General features: G+C 47.7%; 1 protein-coding gene across 2 annotated transcripts; it reads left to right on the top strand.

Annotated features, from left to right (window-relative positions):
- Positions 1-665: 665 nt before the first annotated feature.
- On the top strand, positions 666-5,955 carry IGBP1 (immunoglobulin binding protein 1). 2 transcript variants are annotated; one of them, XM_088129266.1, is made up of 6 exons: positions 666-1,593; positions 1,701-2,009; positions 2,846-3,038; positions 4,408-4,487; positions 4,665-4,777; positions 5,537-5,955. In XM_088129266.1, the coding sequence occupies exons 1-6, from the start codon at positions 1,400-1,402 to the stop codon at positions 5,671-5,673; spliced, it is 1,026 nt and encodes a 341-aa protein (XP_087985392.1). In that variant the 5' UTR covers positions 666-1,399; the 3' UTR covers positions 5,674-5,955. The 2 variants fall into 2 exon arrangements, with proteins under 2 accessions (XP_087985392.1, XP_087985391.1); XM_088129265.1 differs by having other exon boundaries at positions 674-1,593; positions 5,534-5,955.
- Positions 5,956-18,517: the final 12,562 nt, after the last annotated feature.

The raw sequence follows: 18,517 nt of genomic DNA, 5'->3' as shown, positions 1-18,517 counted from the left end.
TAACCAACCATAGAGCAGGAGTGCTGTCTGATTCTAGCTTTGAAAGCACTACCACAACCTGGGACTTCTAATGGATCATGAAAGAATCGGGACAGAAAAAAAAGCATTATTGGAACAGAATTCCATTATACATATTAAAAGCTGAGCGATAATGGTTAGGTGTCCTTTTTTTATTTAAGAAGGGTAAGGAAGGGGTTTCTTGGCAGGACTTTAGAAAATGAAGTAGCTTGAGAATGACTAGAGTGTGATACAAAGGGGTGGTACCTACCATGGTACTCTACCATGAAATAGAATACGAAGGAGCTAAAACACGATGGCAGCTCAGCACTTAGGGAGGTAAAGACATTTAATTTCTTGTTACACTTCATCAAAACTGGGAAACCTTAGCTCCTGTTCATTTTCTATCCTGCAAGTACTCTAACATAAATAGAAAACGCTTAGAACGTCAGAATGGTTCACAGGTTTTGTTGCAGACATTTAAATAAATCGGCCCCAGACACCAGTTAGACCCATCATTTTGCAGGATTTCCAGGAACAGACGACCAAGAGGTGCATTCAGTAAATGCCCATTGGTCGTTCGGCACATGCGAGGAGGATGCAGGCCATACGCGTCTGCTGGCTCAGATCTGCCCTTGCGTACTGGCAGGATCGCGAGCTACAGAAGGCCCCTTTCGTGTCCTGGCCCCGCGTGAATTTTAACTCCCCATCGAGCCCACCCACGACCACCACAGGAACGGGGAGCGCCGGCTTCACACACAGGCCGCCAAGAACTCTCCCCACGGCGCGGGGCCGCAGCCCCCACCCGGACCAGGTAGCGCCTGAGGCAGCGACGCCCGACCGGAGGGGGCGCACGGCTCACAGCCAGCACCCCGGGCGGCTCCGGGAGCCACCGGCGGCCGCCCCGGACTGGCCCTGACCGGCCGGCGACGGGGGCGCTGCATTCCGGGACAGCCGCCCCGGCGGAGGGCAGCTCCAGCCTTTCCTGAGCCTCCCGGCCCAGAGAGGTCGCCTCAGGCCCTTCCGGTCGCACGGCCGCCCGAAGGGGAGCCAACATCGCCGTGCTCGGACACGCGCGCGGCGGCGGCGGCGGCGGCGGCCGCCGTTCCGGGCCGCAGTGTGCCCGGCTCCGAGGGAGGGACCCCGGCCCGGCCCTCGCCCCTCCTCGCGGAGACGCCCGCCTCCTCCCGGCCGGCTTTCGAGGGCGCCCGCGGGAAGCGCCGCGCGACGAGGAGGCCGCGGGCGGGGACCCCCAGGCCCTGAGAAGCGGCCCGTCCGCGGCGCCCGCGGCCCGCGCAGGAGGGCGCTCCCGGCGGCGGACCAGTCCCGGCCGCCGCGGGCCGCGACGTCACTGGCGCCCGCCCCTTCCTCCTGCGCCGTCACTTCCGCCAGGGGCGCGGTGATGGCGGCGGCAGCGGAGCCGGCGGAGCCGGCGCGGCTGTCGGAGCTGCTGGAGTCGGGCTGGCGGCTGCTGGAGGAGGTGGAGAGCAGCGCCGAGGCGTCCTCGGGGGCGCCCGCCGTCCAGGCCCGGGTGCAGCGCGGCCTGGAGCTTCTGGAGCGCGCCTCCCGCGCCGTGGCCCAGCTGGAGCTCTTCAGGTGAGCCGGCGAGGGGGGCGGCCGGGCGGGCGGGAGGCGGCTCCCCCCGGCGCCCCGACCCCCCCGCCGCCCGCCGCCCGGCTCAGCCGCCTCGGCCTGTCTCGCAGCCGCAACGAGGAGCTGGAGGAGATCGCCTCGGCCGACCTGCGCTTCATGCTGGTGCCCGCCCTGCTGGCCGCGCTGACCCTGCGGCAGGTGGCCCCCGAGCGCCGGCTGGAGCACCTGCGGAGGGCGCGCGGCCTCTTCCTGGACTTCCTGCGGCTCTGCCGAGACTACGCCGTCGCCCGCTTCGACCTGCCGCGCGAGGCCCAGGCGGTGGACGGCGACGACGACGGAGGGGAGGCCGCGCCCGCCCGGCCCGACGGCCAGGCCTCGTTGCTGGCCATGGCGGCCGGCCGGCGGGCCAAGATCGAGAGGTAGGCGGGACGGGGTCCGGTGGGGGGGTGGGGGCTCGACGGCCGCCGCGCGGGGAGGGCCCGGCCCGGCCCGGCCGTCGGGGAGGGCGGTTTCCCGAGTCTCCTTTTCTGCCCCTTTGGGCGCCTTTTCTTCGAGGCAACGCTCTGCCCCGGAGCCCTTCCCCGCCCCGCGGCCGAGATGGGCCGAGCCGGCGACAGCGCCCGCGGTCTTAGGCCCCGCAAGCCGTTTGGGAGCCGCGCTTCGCCCACGGACGTGGCTGAGAGGGGCCCGCGCTGGGCGAGCACGGCCGGCCCTTTGAACTTCGCTAGGTGGAAGCGCGGGGCGGGGGCTGGAAGAGCCCGGGCGGAGACCGCCCGCAGGGGCCGCGGCGTTGGATCTCCCTCTGATTTCGGAGCAGACGTGTACAGTGTTGCGGACGCAAAAGTATTGTAAAGACCAGCTCTGTAAGATGACCGTTCTTGCAATATACCTGCTAGGTTTTGAAACTGGAAACTGCCTACATGTAAGCTCAGGTACCTGCTCACCTTGTGCCTCTGAAAAGTTGAAAATAATACAACAGAAAACATTAAAATTGTCTTGTGCTGGAGGCAACTCACATTCAAGACACTAAAAAGGGACTCGTGTGACATCCTCACTGGGGCCCTTCTAAAGGACAGCAGACTTAGGGCTATCTCAAATTTTGGAATGGAGGGTGGGGAGACTCACTAGAAACAGAGTGGGCTCCTTCATTGGATGGGTTCAGGTAGAGGCTGTACAACTATCTGTTGCAAATGTTTTCAGTTGAATGCCTGCAGATGGACTTGTTTTTGACTTCCATAAATCTTTTGGGAAACAGATACAAGCAAAAGAAGGAGGTGGAGAACCAGCTGGCTTCTTTGAAACCCTTTGTTGATAGTGGCCAAGCTGAAGAAGAACAAATTCGAGAATTCTATTTGCTGCAGATCAAGAAGTGGATCAATATAAGCCTGGAGGAAATTGAAAGCATTGATCAGGAAATTGCAATCCTGAATCAGCGGAGTGCTCTACAGGTGAGATAGTGGCATCAGTTGTATTGATCAGACTGGGGGCCTTTTTTATACCCTCCCTCTATTTTCTCTCAGAAAATGTGAGAACTATAATGTAGGATCTATAATAGGCACAATATAGTTTGAAATATAAAGGGGGGAAACTACTGTTCCTTTCTGATCAAAAGTAAGAAAAGTCCCCAAATCTTGGTGGTACCCATGTGTATAAAAATTTGGTGCCAAGTACTTTGAATTATTATCTCTTTTTTTCCAAAAACAGTTAGAATCCCTGGCCACCAAAATTCCTTACTGAATAGGTACAAATATGTATAAATTTGTAAAGCTTCAGCTTACAGGCAACAGAATTCATCTGAATAGTCGTGAGAGAAATATCCATATTTGGGGGATTTGGGCTAGAATCTCCCCTATTGTCTCTTTCTCTTGAAAAAAAAATTGAATTCTGGCTTTGTGTAATATAAGATCATTCAGTTGTGCAGTCTACCACCTGCAGTCTGAAGTGTGGGGTGGCACTCTATCTCATTTTAAACACTTGTGCCAAAGCAACCAAAGCTGGCAAAATAGTATGACAAGGTGCTTTGTGGAAGAGCAGAGAAACAGGGAGAGATTTGGCAAGAAAGAGAAGCAAGAATTCTGGAAGAAAAACTGAGAGCATTTCTTGTTTCCAAAGCTATCCCGTAAAGCACTCAACGTGACTGGCCAGCTGATACACAATATGACAATTTAAAATCTGGTACAAAAATAAAGTATTAAAAATCCAGCTCAGGGGGCCTGGTGGAAAAGAAGAGAGAATAGCTGACTCCATCCATGCTTCTTTGAAGAATGTTTATGGAATATGTGGAATACTTGCACTATAGAAGGTTGCCCACTTTGCTTTAGCACAAGTGAAGCCTGGCCACATTGGCCCAAAAACCTGTGTTGTCTTCCAGGCATTGCCAGCTTGAAAGCCCAAGCTGCTCTCCTGCCTGGCCTATTTCTCAACTCAATTTCCCATCTATGAAATGGAAGTCATTCTTGCCACAGAAGCACTTTGTGCACATAAAATGTGTTCTGTGCACAGTTGACAGAAAGTCATCTGAGGAAGACCAAATATTACTTGGGGGAGAACAGGTATTAGCATTTTGATGACTTTGATAAATTGTGATGGCTTTGAAAAGGATGAATGTTCATCACCTGTTCGAGGACAGTGCATTTCTTCCCCCCCCCCCCCGCCCAACCAGAATATATTCCATGCATGGGTAGATGCCATGTTTTGAGCAAAAATATTGTTGAGAAAACATGCAGTTGCCTGCCCTCCACTTCCTGGAGTTTTTGTTTTAGTGTGAACAGGTGCTAAAAAATGCCCCTCCCCCTGTTTTTCCATCCCTTCTCCCAGGGTTCAGCCACACGACCTTGCCAGCCACCCCGACCTCCAGTGAGGCCCTTCATCCTTACTCGGGATGCTGCCCAGGCAAAGTATATCACGTGGGGGAGCAGGGGAGGGTTCCTGCTGCTGCTTCTGGCAGGGAGGGAGTCTTGATGGCAGGTGGGCTTTTCATGAGAGGAATGTGGATTGTTCCTGCTCCTGCTGCTCTGTGCTGCTTCAGGGGGCTGGAAGCAGGACAAGTTCTGGCTTAGTTTCCTTTCTTGTAGGGTGTTTGGTGCTGGCTATCCTAGCCTAGCAACAATGACAGTGGATGAATGGTACGAGGAGCACCAGAAGCAAGGAGTCCTTCCCGATCGAGGCATCTCCCAAAGAGCTCCAGGTATTTTTGAACACGAGGAGGTGGGGAGGGAGTTGAGGAAAGGCCACTCTCAAAGAGGGACTTACTGTGTTTCTGATCTATCAAAGGCCCCATGCTAAAATAGTTTAGGATTATTTAGAAAGCTAGCTGAAAGGTGAACTTCAGTGGCAGAATGTGGGAAGTGCAACTTCCTTTGGGATTCAGAGTGCCCCCCACAGTGCTATGAACAGTCACTTTTCTAAAGTGTGCTAGGTTAGATATAACAAGTGTTCACCCAAAGGATTGTTTTTAATCTTTAAAAAATAAAATCCTCTTAGCAAACAATGGAAATGACAGTTTCCACAAAGAAACACCAGAAATGGATTTGTATCTCCAAAATGGCTCTTGATCTCTGAGTGTGTACTTGCTTCCATTCTCTTCTGAAAGAACTCCAGGCAGAGCGGCATGGGTAGAGCTTGTGCCACTGAGCACAGGTTGGCTTGAGGAATTACCAAAAACCATGTGAATTGCCACACCCTGTAATTCTCAAAACTATGTAGAACAAATTTTGGAAAATGTGGGCTTTTGTTAAGAGTGCAGAACACTTTTACTCATCTTACGCTCCCTCTCATGTTATCTCTCCCCCATCCCACAAGCATTGCCACTGCTTAAAAGGGGGTGAAACAGTTGGAACAGGAAATGTGTGACCATGTCAGTGCTCTTGACTGGGATTGTGGTAACTGTACTCTAAAATCGTGTTGATAGATGAACAAACATGCACACTCTTTTGGCCCATAGCAGGTACTGAAGACCAGCAGAAGGAACAGGAAAAAAGCACAGAGGGGGAGGAAGAAGCCGCGCTATTGAAAGCACGGGAATGGGATGAGTGGAAGGACCTCCACCCAAGGGGCTATGGCAACCGGAAGAACATGGGCTGAGGAGAATCCAGAGATGAGTTTGCACCCCTCACAGCCTGCGTGAGAAAGTGCGACTGGCTCCTCTTTCTGAAAGGAGAAAATGAGTCGCGTGTTATATTGAATGCCAAGCTTGATGGGAGTGCAGGAAATGTGGAGAGCGCATGGGGGCATTGGATCTCCTGGCGTCTCCTTGTCTTAAAATGGTCCTTAATAAGCTGATTGGATGTCCACTTGGAAGTACTATTGGCTGCTGTAACTTATTTCTTTATTTAAAAAAGAAAATAAAATGCTTCCATCAGTTCATCCAACCCTTCCTTGAATCTTTCTCTGCCTCTTGCCTCCTCATTTTATGAAAAAGAGAGCGAGACTTGTCTTGGCAATCAGGCTATTGCGGGGTCTCCAGTACAGCATCTGGAAGGGGTTGTGGAGAATCCTTTGGTTTCCTTCCAGATTCTGTACCTCACCTTCTTATACCGTTTGGAAACGGGAGAAGCTGTTGCATGTACCATGGTGTCCCTGTATTCCTGAGATGGGAAAATAATGTCCTCATACTTTGGTTCCCTGTAGCAACATGCTTGTAGTCTGGGGTCTGCAGCTTATGAATGGCTCAGGTTGCCTGGATCCTGTTCGTTCCCCAAGGCAGGGTTTGAATCTTTGAACTTGTGCTGTGGGTGAATGAGATCAGTCCTCTGTTCATCCAGTTGTTGCCACTACTGAGCTGGACATCCAAGTGCTTGAAGCAACTCTGAAGCAGAGGGAGTGCAAGGGGAGTGTGAGAAGGGAAGGTGTGGTGGAGATTACTGCCTGATGCTGGAATAGTGACTTGCACCAAGCAGGCTAAGCCCTGATTGATCCGTTGTTATGCAGCTGAAATGGGTCTCTGGGTGGCAAATGACCCCAGATCCTTTTTTTACTTATGGTAAAAATGCCCTTGTGCCCTTCATTGGAATTAAGCTTATAACCATACAGGAAGTTACAACCGTGCTGAATGAATGATAGTTATGACCAGTACTCGAAGCTGTAGCACCCCCGTGGTCATATGATCAAAATTTGGGCACTTGACAGCCCACCCGCATTTACAACCGCGTCATTAGGCAAGGACCTCACAGCTTCTGCCCTGCACAAGCTGCCGGCTCTGTCCCGCAGTCTCCTTCCCAACCACTCTGCTACCACCCGCCAGTTGCTGGCCCTCGCAACGCCTCTGCAAAGGCCTTATCAGGTGTCACAAAGAGCCAGCAGCTGCCTTGGCCGGGCACACCTTGTCAGCAGTGGGAGGAAGAAGATGACAAAGGTCAGCTGGGGGGGGGCAGACAGTGGAATGCAGGGCGACCAAAAGGGCAGGGATGGGGGGGAGATTAGTCAGTGGAGGGAGCTGAAGCAGAGGTGAGCATGACAGGGCGATGGAGCCGCCTCTGCTGAAGGGAGCTCACCAGGCCCAGCTGGGGAGGAGACAGTGGGATGGACTGCTTTGCTTAGTGATGGAAATTCCAGTCCTAATTAGGGTCACTAAGTGAGGACTACCTGTACAAGGCTGATTGGCTTTGGGCTAGAGGTTTTGACAAACTTAGCTCCTTTCCTTTGGAGTACAGTGAGAAGCTAACGTCGCTTGTTCACATAAGGTAGAATCCTAGAGTTGGGACTGTGGGGGTCATCCAATCCAGGCCTGTTCACTGCAGGAGCTATAAGATGGCCATGCAGGCTCTCTCTGAAAACTTCCACTGAAGCAGTGGTAGCCTGGTCCACTGCTGACTGTACGGTGAGTTTTCTAGTCTGAACCTATTTTCTTGAACTTTTAACCTATTGGTTCTGTTCTGTTCCTGCCCTTGGGGCAATAAAAAATAAGTCCGCTCTCCTATGTGGCAACTCCTAAGATATTTGAAGTCTATCTCCCCTCGTTTGTCTCTCCTAAATTCACCCAGATCCTTTAACTGTGCCTTTTAAGTTTGGTTTCCAGATCCTTCACCATCTTAGTAGCTTTCCTCTGAACTGCCAAGCCATGTTTTCTGCATCCCTTTCATTTTTTCTTCTCAGATGCAGAACTTCAGTTTCATCTCATTCATTTCAGCTGGCTGCTCAAACCTCTCTTAATTGTCTTTGAATCTCCTCTCTTCCATCTGAAGGATTAGGCAACTCTCCTAACAAATCTGTGTCAGCTGTAGGTTTGAAAAGCATCCCTCCATCTCCCTCACACGTCATAGATGAAAATGGAACAATGCAGGGGCCAGAACAGAGCCCCATGGCTCCCCACCTGATACTCTTCTCCAAGCTGAAGCAGAGCCCTTTGCTCATTCAGCCAACAGGATCTGATATGCGGATATCACCGATTCAAGGATAAGATAATTTCCTTTATGGTGCCCATCCTGTTGACGTACCCTGCAAATGCTCTTATAAACAGCTAACAGAATTTAAAAAGGGGATGCTGTAATGGCTAGGTGGGACCAGCTGATAGCAGCAGTGAAAAATGAGACCCCCACTCTCTGGGAACTAGCATCTGCTTGCAGGTACTCAGAGTCTGTGCACTTGGGCTCTCATATTCCCATAGCAAGAGGGAGAATGTTTTCTGTGAGCTGCAGAGAAGGCTGATAAAGCCTTTCCCCCATCTCACTATTTTTCAAAGAAAATAAGCATCCCTACTAAGAAGATGGGAAAGAAAACAGTAATAAGAGTTAATGTATTTGATTTTGATGCTGCCTGACTTCAACCAAGGCTCCTTAAGAGTTTTATAAAAAAACTAGACAACCCATGACCTGCTAGGTCATTGTTTCAGAGATACTTCCTTACCTAAACAGAGAAACAGAATGACCAAGGGCAAAAAAGCAGTGGGAGTGTGAGCAACTTATGACTTGGTGCCAGTTTCCCCATTGACTTTGCTTGTGGGAAGCTGGCAGGGAGTGTCAAAAATCCCTCCCTCCCTCAACATATAATATAGGCTTGTGCCATTTGCCCTCCCCTCATGACCCTCAGGTGAGCCCCAGTGAAGCCGCCGCCGCCGCCTCCTCAGTGACCAGCAGAACTGCCTGCCACTTTGCTGGGGGGAGGTAGAACAAAGGGAGCCACGGGCCATGAGGAAAACTGCACCCCTACTCCCCATTCTGGTGTGTCCCCAAGGGCTTCCTCCCTTAAGGGAGGAAAGAGTTCACCCGTCGACCACCGGTGCCACCCAGCCAGCCTTACCTCACCAGCAGGCATCCAAATCCTTTCCTCAATGCCCACAGCCATTAAGAGATTTCAAATTTCTGCCTCGTTTCCAAAGCAGCCAATCGCCACTTGCCTGTCATATCTTGCTTCCCACTGATTGGGTGCAGGGGAGAGAGGTGGGAAAGAGGTTGGGGATATGCCCATGATGATCATGTGACCTGAGCTGACCATGTCAGCACAGCAGTGCTGAAGGAGCCACAAATTTCCCATATTTAAATCCCATAGGAGTAATGGGTCCCAGATTTTGGACACATTCTGTAAGTTAGCCCAATTGAGGTACCTTGGTTCAAAAATTATTGCCCTATGCTGCACCGTTTTGCCCAATTGAAGGTTACAGACACAAGAGTTTTAGTAGTATATAGACTAGAATTAAATTTTCTAGAGGCTAATAGCATTTCAGCATTTTGGTACTGAAAGCCAAAATATGAGTTTTATAACTCTAAATTATTAGCAAATAAATTATTAAAAAAAAAACCCTGAGAAAAGACATCTATAAACTCAATACCAGACTGTAAAGGTCAAATGACTACTCACAGTAATAAAATTAACACTGAATTTGCACAATTCTTTAAAGAAGTGTATACATCTAAATGCTGATTGCCATGACATATATATTTGTTTTAATCCAAGTTGATACATCAGGATAAAAATGAGATGTTTCTTCCAATGGAATTTGTTTGTTTGTTTGTTTGCTTGTTAAATTTTTCAACCGCCCATCTCCCCCCAGTGGGGGAACTCTGGGCGACTCACAACAAACATTAAAAACAAATATGTATAAATACATAAAACATCAGTAAAAAACATTACTAAAAAGGAGAAGGAGGGTCCAAGAAGATGAAAAATCTGAGGCTGAAGACAGAAAACCTCTATGGGGCTAGCCATCCCCATGCTTGAGGTATTCCCTCCCCACCCCAGGCCAAGTGGCAGAACCAAGTCTTCAAGGCCCTTCGGAAGGCCAGGAGTGGGGGCCAATCACACCTCCGGGGGCAGAATGTTCCAAAGAGCGGGGGCTACCCCAGAGAAGGCCCGCCTTCTGGACCCCACTAATCATTGTTCTTTCACTGAGGGGGTCTGAAGCATGCCCTCTCTGTGTGAATGGGTGGGACGGGTTGAAATAGGGGAGAGGCGGTCCCTTAGGTAACCTGGTCCCATTGCCATGCGGGGCTTTAAAGGTGATAACCAACACCTTGAATTGGACCTGGAAGCAAACTAGCACCCAATGCAGCTCACGGAATAGAGGCATTACATGGGCCCTCCTTGGGGCTCCAACAATAGCCCGCGCAGCTGCATTCTGGACCAGCCGTAGCTTCCGGATACTTCAAGAGTAGCCCCATGTAGAGAGCATTGCAGTAGTCTATCTGGGAGATAACAAGGGCATGAGTGACTGTTTGAAGGGCATCCCGATCCAGGAAAGGGCGTAACTGATGCACAACCCAAAGTTGTGCAAGTCCATGATGTCCAACTCTCAGTTCTGAAGCTTTCTCACGCAACCAGGCTTGGGTCAGATAAATACTTCTTTATTAAGAGGTACATGTAGCTTGTAAACAGAACATTGCTAAAACTAACGCCTTAGGTAAACCTCCCTCTATTTATCCCCCCTCCCCTTATTGCTTGGCGTCGTGACTCCTCTTCACCTGTTGTTGACCTCTCTCCTTCCTCCCTGAGCTTCTTCCTGGTTCTTTGGGCCCCAGCTGCCTGGCCGGCAATCAAGCCAGTCTAAATTGCCCACTTATGGTTAAGCTGCTTCCCGACTCCCCTTACAACCATTAACATCCACCCCCCCCTTAGTTGTCGTCGTTGTTGTTCAGACAGGACTCTTCGTGACCCCATGAACCATATTGCGCCAGGCCTTCCTGTCTTTCACTGCCTCCCTGAGTTTGCTCAGTTTCATGCTCATTGCTTCAGTGATGCTATCTAACCATCTCATCCTCTGCCGTCCTCTTCTCCTTTTGCCTTCAATCTTTCCCAGCATCAGGGTCTTTTCCAAAGACTCCTCTCTTCGCACCCCCCTTAGTTACAAGTGGCAGAAACAAATCAATCCAACTCCCACCGAATGCAATACAATGGAAAACAACAGTTGGGTGATGCAGGTTCTGACACCCTCCTTGCCACAGCTGCCACCTGCTCTTATAGGAATAGCTTATACTTTCTTTTAATTTTATCTTAATATTACTCTTCAAACTTCTGTGCAATATCACTTCCTGGCCTTTTGGCTAAGATTAAGTGTAGCATCTGTGTTGTGTTGTTTCTATTTGTCTTCTCTCTTTTCTTTTCAAAATAATAAACATCCAAAATTAGAGGACATTAAGAATTATTTAGATGATTTGGAGTTAATTAGCATTACCAACACAAAGTATTCAGTACCGAGGTTCACTTTTTACCAGATCACAATTAATAACAGTCTTCCAAAATTTAAAAATGGTAAATCACCTAGCTAAGATGAGTTGATTAATCAGTTCTACAAAGGGTTAATTTAATGATTTCTCTCTCTCTCTCTTTTTTAGTTATTTGTAGCTATTGCATCAACATTAGAATCTTTTTCCTTCATGGCAAAATCTAAAATTAAAAAAGAAACAAGATGAGATTACTTCATATGGGCCTTTTTCATGATTAAACACATTATAAAATCAGAATTATTGGCTAATTGTCTCAAATCCGTTATAGGCATAATTATTCATTCTGATCAGTCTAGATATATTCCAAAATTGAATATTTAAATTTACACCTGGCTCTAAATTCCAAAATATGATAGATAACATTTACCAGCCTACAAAAACACAAGTAAGAACCAACAACTATGACTCAAAACAATTTATTGTAAAAAGAGGGATGTCTCCTTTCTTCTTTATGGTTTAATTTAGTTATTGAAATGTTAGAGGGTGCTTTACATATAAATAATCCATTCAGAGGATCAATATGGAGGGTAAAAATTATGTACTGAATTTATTTGTTGATGAGCTGACCATAATTCTTCCTAATATCACACATTTATGAAAAGAGACCTTCAAGAATTCACTCAATTCTCTGGCTTAATAGTCTGTTTTAAAACATCTATAATAGTTTGTACATATTCTGCCTCATAAACAAAAAATTATATCCAATATATTAGAAATTTCTCTTGAACATTCTCTTTAACATTTCTAGAATTACCATATATAGTTGTGAATAAGCCCATCCATGGATAAACTGACCCTCAATTTTTTAACCAAAATACCATGAAAAATGTGCCACCCACGGACAAGATGACCCTCAAAATTTTTGTATGTATTAATTTTCACAATTGGATTATCTGTGGGTAATCCATAGATTAACTATTTTTTGTGGTATTTTGGTTAAAAATTCAAGGGTCAGCTTATCTGTGGATGGGCTTATATGCGAGTATATACAGATACTTTAAAAAAGTATTACAGTATATACTTGCAGATAAACCCATCTGCAGATAATCCAAACCCAATTTTTTGGTGTATTTTGGCACCTTGAATTCTTGGCTTATTCTTGCGAGTATATACTGCATATTGAATTATTTAAATAAGCTACTTAATAACAATTATGGCCCTGTTCAGAAAAAATAAGAGATGACATAAAAGGATGGAACAAGAACCATCTTAGTATTTTAGGTCATATAGCAGCAATTAATACGATATTTCCAAAACTGATGTGTTTATTTTATATTCTTGATGTTCTATAAAATTCTATCCAGCTGGCACACTTTTTTTTTTTTTTTTTTTTTTTGCTTTAAATCAATATAGAATGGGAAAGAAAAAAAAAACTACATACTTGCCTCAAATAAGGGAGGACTGGGTATACGTTATTTAATAATTTATTCCCAAGCAGCTCAGCTAGCACATTACTCTTTTTATAACGGAAGATTCAACCAAACAATGAACAGTGATGGAAAATGTTCAGTTCTTAGGTAAGGATTTCAGCCTGTTCTTTTTCTCCTAAACAGAAAATGAATATGCTCAACAGCAACTTAATACAAGCTATGTGCTAAACGTGGAGAAAGTGGCTTCCAGGATTTATTCTAGGCACCTCTCCTTTAGCTCCACTGGTAGAATAACCAGTTTCAATCAGCACAAAGCCATCCAATTTAAATAAGTTAAAAAAAAGTCCTTTACAAATTAAAAGATTTGTGTAAAAACTCAATACTTCATAGCTGAGAGTATGTTAAGCAACAACTAGAGCTTTAAATGCCATGGCTTATATATGATCAATTCACTATTATAAAAGAAAAAATGGCAGAGATTGGAAATAGACATCTATCTAATTTTGAAAAAATAATGTTATTCTTCTACAGAATCCAAAAATATAATTTCAAAAGTATACCAGGTCTTATTTGAAATAGATTTTTTTCAAAACTATCAACCGGGTTAAAAGAACTTGGGATCTAGATTTAGGGTTAGGATTGGGCTTTTAATACCTAGCAGTCTCCGTGGCAGCCTGGGGGATTCTTATCAGCATCATTATAAGAATTATGTCTATGTTGGTTCTTATTACATTGGGTTTTTTTAAAATCTTGTTTAGTGTATTCTGAGCTGCCCAGAGTTGCTTAGAGTCAGGTGGCGTTACCAAAAATCAATTTTAAAAAATATCAATTAAATCTTAAGTACTTACACCAGTGATATACCCTGATGATAATCCCATATGTATCTTGTAAATGGAAATGTGATAAAATTTCAGATTTATTTTAATCTTTTTAATTTTTTGATTATGAAAGAAGAAAAAAATACATAAAAGTGCTTTAATGAAAAAGTGAAAAAATACAACAAAAATGTTCATGTATCATAAGAGTAAACAATTTCAATTCTATATATGCTTATCTAATTACAAATATTATTCAAGTACATACCATATTTTTCCGACAATAAGACTGTACAAGACTGTACAAGACATGTACAATAAGACATGTACAAGACGACCCCCACTTTTCCAGCCCAAAATTAAAAAATCAATATTTTAAAGATAGTGCAGAACACATTTTTATTTAGTAATTAGTTAACATTGACCTGATACACTCGGTGGGAGGAGGTCCAAACCGTCTCTCTGCAGCTCTATTTCCAGGCTCTTTTGCTTAACTGATTACATTCAAGCACGAGTGAAACTGCAGATAGCTTGTCTCTGCAATCAGCCTTCCTCTAATTGGTTTGTTCAGCATCAGCTGACGTCAGTTACATCAGGCTCGTGATTGGAGGAAGTCTGTTTGGGAGACAAGCTATTTCACTCGTGATTGGAGGCTAGCAATAGGAGGAAGCCTCTCTGCAGAAACAAAGTATGGGCAGTTTGGAACCGTGCAATTCTCGGCTGACTTCCTTGAATAAGACGCCCTTCAGTTTTTAGGGTAAGGATTTTAGAAAAAAGTATCGTCTTATAGTCGGAAAAATACGGTATATATTTCTAATAGATTTATAGGACTATAATTTTTTTTAACCTACTGTACTTTGTATAAATGAGTCCCATATTTCCTTGTACTTGTCCATACAAAGTTGACGTCTATAGGCAATCCGCTCATAAGTAGCAAGCGCAATCAGGTCTTCAATCCATTGAGTGAATGGGGCCATACATGTATCTTTCCAATGCTGCAATATCAGTCTTTCGGCCACAGTAAGGGCACAGAGAATCTATTTACTTTGTCCAGATGTCAAATTCCATGTACCAGGTATATAGTTCAAAAGAATATTCTCCTCTGAAAATTTTAGCTTTTGTCACACAATCATTTATATAGTCCACTGCTTTCTCTCAAAACTTAATTAGTATAGGACATTGTAAAAACATATGCTTTAAAGAAACATTATCCTTATTTCAGCTGCAAAAAAATGCTGTTTTTGACAATCCTTTTCTATACAGATGTAATGGAGTCCAATAAATTCTAAACATTATTTTTTGTTCTATATGTCATAGTTTATGGTCTATTGACACTCTTGCTATAGAAGTTAAGACACTCTCCCATTGTCTAGGCAATATAGAAACCTCTAGTTCTTTATTCCACATCCCTTAACATCTGCATATCAAATTGATTTATTGATAACAAATACCTATACAAACTAATAGTGGGTTTTTTAATTTTAAAGGATTTAACAAGTTGTTCTAATATCTCAGTTGTTTCAGAAGCTAAAAATGCTGCTGGTCCAAACAACGTTGTTAACAAATGTTTTAACTGTAAATATTGCCATTGGGCTACATCTTGTTGAAGATATTTATCTCAAAATTTCAGATTTTTGAAAGAAAGTTTTTAACAAAAATAAAAAAGATTGAATTTTCTCCAAAGTTAGGTTTATTACATATATTTCATGGTCAAAACAAAAATTTGCACATTAAAAAATGAACCAAATTTTTACTTTTAGCAGCCAAATTCTGTATCACTAAACACTGAAAATATCTAATGGATCAATGGCATGATAAGAACTAGTCTGCAGCATTGCTTGAGAATGTTTCCGATAAAAGACACTGCTGGATGCAAGTCTGAATGCCAAGCTTCCAGGAATTCCCTAGGATAGGAATTCCTGGAAGCTTGGGAGTTGGGAACTTGGGAGCTTGGGAACACTAGGGAATTCCTGGAAGCTTGGCATTCAGACAAATCAGCCATCAGTAGACACATAGAGATAAACCACATTTATAAACTATTCAAAAGAGACAATAAAAAAAGCTAAGAAGGAAACAAATAGACCAAAATACATCCTCACCAGCAGCCTACACCCAAGCAGGGATTGACACCAGACAAACAATCAAGTAGAAAACAACACCCTAATCAAGGAACTACCAAGGAGAAAACCACACCCCCACCAACACTGCAAGGGCAAGCTACTGTATATAAACAGGGACCAAACCCCACATGCCCTAGTACTAATGATGTTACTGTTGTCAGGTTCGGTCAGCACGGGGCTTCGGGTAAGCTCGCAGCCAGACCACGCGAACTCCACCGGCGGCAGCTAGCGAGGGAAAGAGGTGTGAGATTTGCCCCGTTCGACAGAGAAACTCTCGTGACACGTGTGGTTCACAAAGAAGGTTTACTCATGCGTAACGTAGTAGTCACAAGCAAAGCCAGGACTGGCTTGGTACAATTGCATCACTTGTTATATTCCCCCCTTCCCGCGCTTTTTCCCGCCTCGTGATCGCGTTGCGGCTGTGGGCTATTAGGCCCCCCAATGTCCCCCCTGATCGTTCATGATGGCAGGGTCGGTCAGAGTCCATTGTCCTTGATTGCCAGTCCCCCTCCGGCTGGGTTGGTCCCTCCCTGCTACGTGCAGACCCGCGGGTTCTGTGCTGCATTGCGATCTTGTTTCGCTGCCCTGCGGCCCCGTTCCTTGCTTGCTCGCGCCGTTATCAGTTCATAGTTAAAAACTTCCGCTGCGGTTTTCCTGTTTAGCTGGGCGCAGGTGGCTCGTTAATTAGCGGCGCTTTCGGTTCCTCTTTTCCCCGCTAGCTACCGCCGGTGGATTCCGCGTGGTCTGGTTGCGAGCTTCCCTGCAACCCCGTGCTTCCCTGAAGCCTCGTGCTGACCGAACCTGACATGCTGCCCCCCTGACGACAACTCCCCCCCCTCGGTCCTATTTCGGCTTCCCGGGGTATTTACTGTAAAAGTCCCGCACTAGGTCCGGCGCCCTTATGTGGGTTTTACTCACCCATTCGCTGTGGGACTTGGGGAAATGTTTCCATTGCACTAGGAGCTGGGTCTGCCCCTTGTGCCTCCGGGCGTCCAGTATCCGGTTGATTTCGAAATGCTGCTCCCCCGACCATGATGGGTGGTGGTACTCCCTCCGCCTTGTGCCAGGCGTTCCCCGGCTGGTGCAACTTTAGCAGGCTGCAATGGAACACCGGGTGGATCTTCCCGAGGCTTTTCGGGAGCGTCAGCCTGACGGTCACCGGATTGATGACCTCCGAAATGGGGAACGGCCCCACAAACCTCGGGCTGAGTTTTTTCGATGCCTGGTGCGTCTTTAGGTTTTTGGTTGACAGATACACCTGGTCCCCCACTTTCCACTTTTCCTCGGGGAGCCTCTTGCGGTCCGCGTGCTTCTTGTAGTCGGCTTTGGCTCTTTGCAATGCCGCGTGTGCCGCTCGCCGGGTCTCGTCGATTTGGGCGAACCAGGCGTCCAGGGAGTTGATCTGGGATTCCGGCTGAGGCAGCTCCGGCATGGGGACGAAATCTCTCCCGGTGGCTACTTTGAACGGAGAGAACCCGGTGCTCTTGTGGACGGCGTTGTTGTATGCCACCTCCGCGAATGGTAGTAGCTCCGCCCAATCGTCCTGTTGGTGCCCCACGTAGCAGCGCAGGTACTGTTCGAGCCCCCGTTCAGGCGTTCCGTGGCTCCGTCCGTCTGCGGGTGCGCCGCGGAGGATAGGGCTTGTTTCGTCCCCACCCGCTTCAGGAACTCCCGCCAGAACCGCGCGATGAAGTTGCCGCCCCGATCGCTGACGATACGTCGAGGTGCGCCGTGGAGTCGGTAGACATGTTGCATGAACAGTCTCGCCAGCCCCTCGGCCGTGGGGACTCGCCGGCACGCTACAAAGTGCGCTTGTTTGGAGAATAAGTCCGTGACCACCCAAATGGCGGTCTTCCCCTTACTCTCCGGGAGCTCCACTATGAAGTCCATGGCGACCTCTTGCCAAGGGCCGTCGGGTTCCGCTACCGGCTGGAGTAGGCCTCTAGGTTTGCCTTTGGCTCCTTTCGCTGTTGCGCACACCGGGCAACCCCCGAGTACGCCTCCACGTCCTTCCAGAGCGTGGGCCACCAAAACTGCCACCGGATTAAGTGGAGTGTCTTTACGAAGCCGTAATGCCCCGCGCTCCGGCTGTCGTGGGCTCTCTCCATGACCTCCCGTCGGCAACCCTCGGGCACGTACAGCTTTCCTTCGTGCCACCACAACCCCTCTTGGCCGGTTAGCGTCTCTCGGTTCTGCTTGAGCCAATCGTCCCGCTCCGCCGCCTCCGCGAACCCTTGCCTTACTTCAGACGCCGCGTCCCGTCGCTCCCCCTTGGTCTGGCTTCGGGTCACCGCCTTTGCAGCCAGCCTGCTGGCGGGGATGACGGAGTCCACGATCTCCTCCCGTAGGCTGGCGTGTTGGGGCATGCGAGACAGTCCATCCGCTAAGAAGTTGCGCTTCCCGGGGATGTGTTTCAGTCTGAACCTGAACCTCCCGAAGTATTGGGACCACCGTGCCTGTTTGGGGGATAGCTTACGCGGGGTCTTCAGGGCCTCGAGGTTCTTATGGTCCGTCCACACCTCGAACGGTTCAGTTGCCCCCTCCAGTAGATGCCTCCACGTGGCCAGCGCCCACTTGACCGCGTACGCCTCTTTCTCCCACACCATCCACCTCCTCTCCGTCTCGGTGAATTTGCGGGAGGCGTAGGCGCACGGGTGGATGGCCCCTCCGGGCTGGGTTGGAGCAGGACTGCTCCCGTTGCCACGTCTGATGCATCCACTTGGATTATAAACCGCCGGTCTGGGTCGGGATGGCGCAGGATCGGCTCCGCGGTGAACCGCTGTTTTAGTTCCTCAAACGCCCCCTGGCATTCTGCAGTCCACGCGAGTGCCATGCTGGGCTTGGGGGTTTCCCAGTGCCCTTGGTTTTAGCAGGTCGGTTAGGGGAAGGGCGATTTGGGCGAAGTTCGGGATGAACTGACGATAGAAGTTCGCAAACCCTAGGAAGCTTTGGAGTTGCCTCCGGGT

Source organism: Python bivittatus, unplaced genomic scaffold, assembly GCF_059951505.1.
Source record: "Python bivittatus isolate LINGU-HERP-01145 unplaced genomic scaffold, Pbiv_v1 ctg000790_np1212, whole genome shotgun sequence".
In the NCBI taxonomy this organism is placed as follows: Eukaryota; Metazoa; Chordata; class Lepidosauria; order Squamata; family Pythonidae; genus Python; species Python bivittatus.
This window is presented reverse-complemented; position numbering and strand designations above follow the sequence as displayed.

Bases quoted from the DNA above. Each gene is read 5' to 3' on its own strand.
- IGBP1 (XM_088129265.1), top strand. From the start codon at position 1,400: ATGGCGGCGGCAGCGGAGCCGGCGGAGCCGGCGCGGCTGTCGGAGCTG. The intron at 4,488-4,664 runs GTATATCACGTG...CCTTTCTTGTAG, and splicing joins CGGGATGCTGCCCAGGCAAA to GGTGTTTGGTGCTGGCTATC. The intron at 4,778-5,533 runs GTATTTTTGAAC...TTTGGCCCATAG, and splicing joins CATCTCCCAAAGAGCTCCAG to CAGGTACTGAAGACCAGCAG.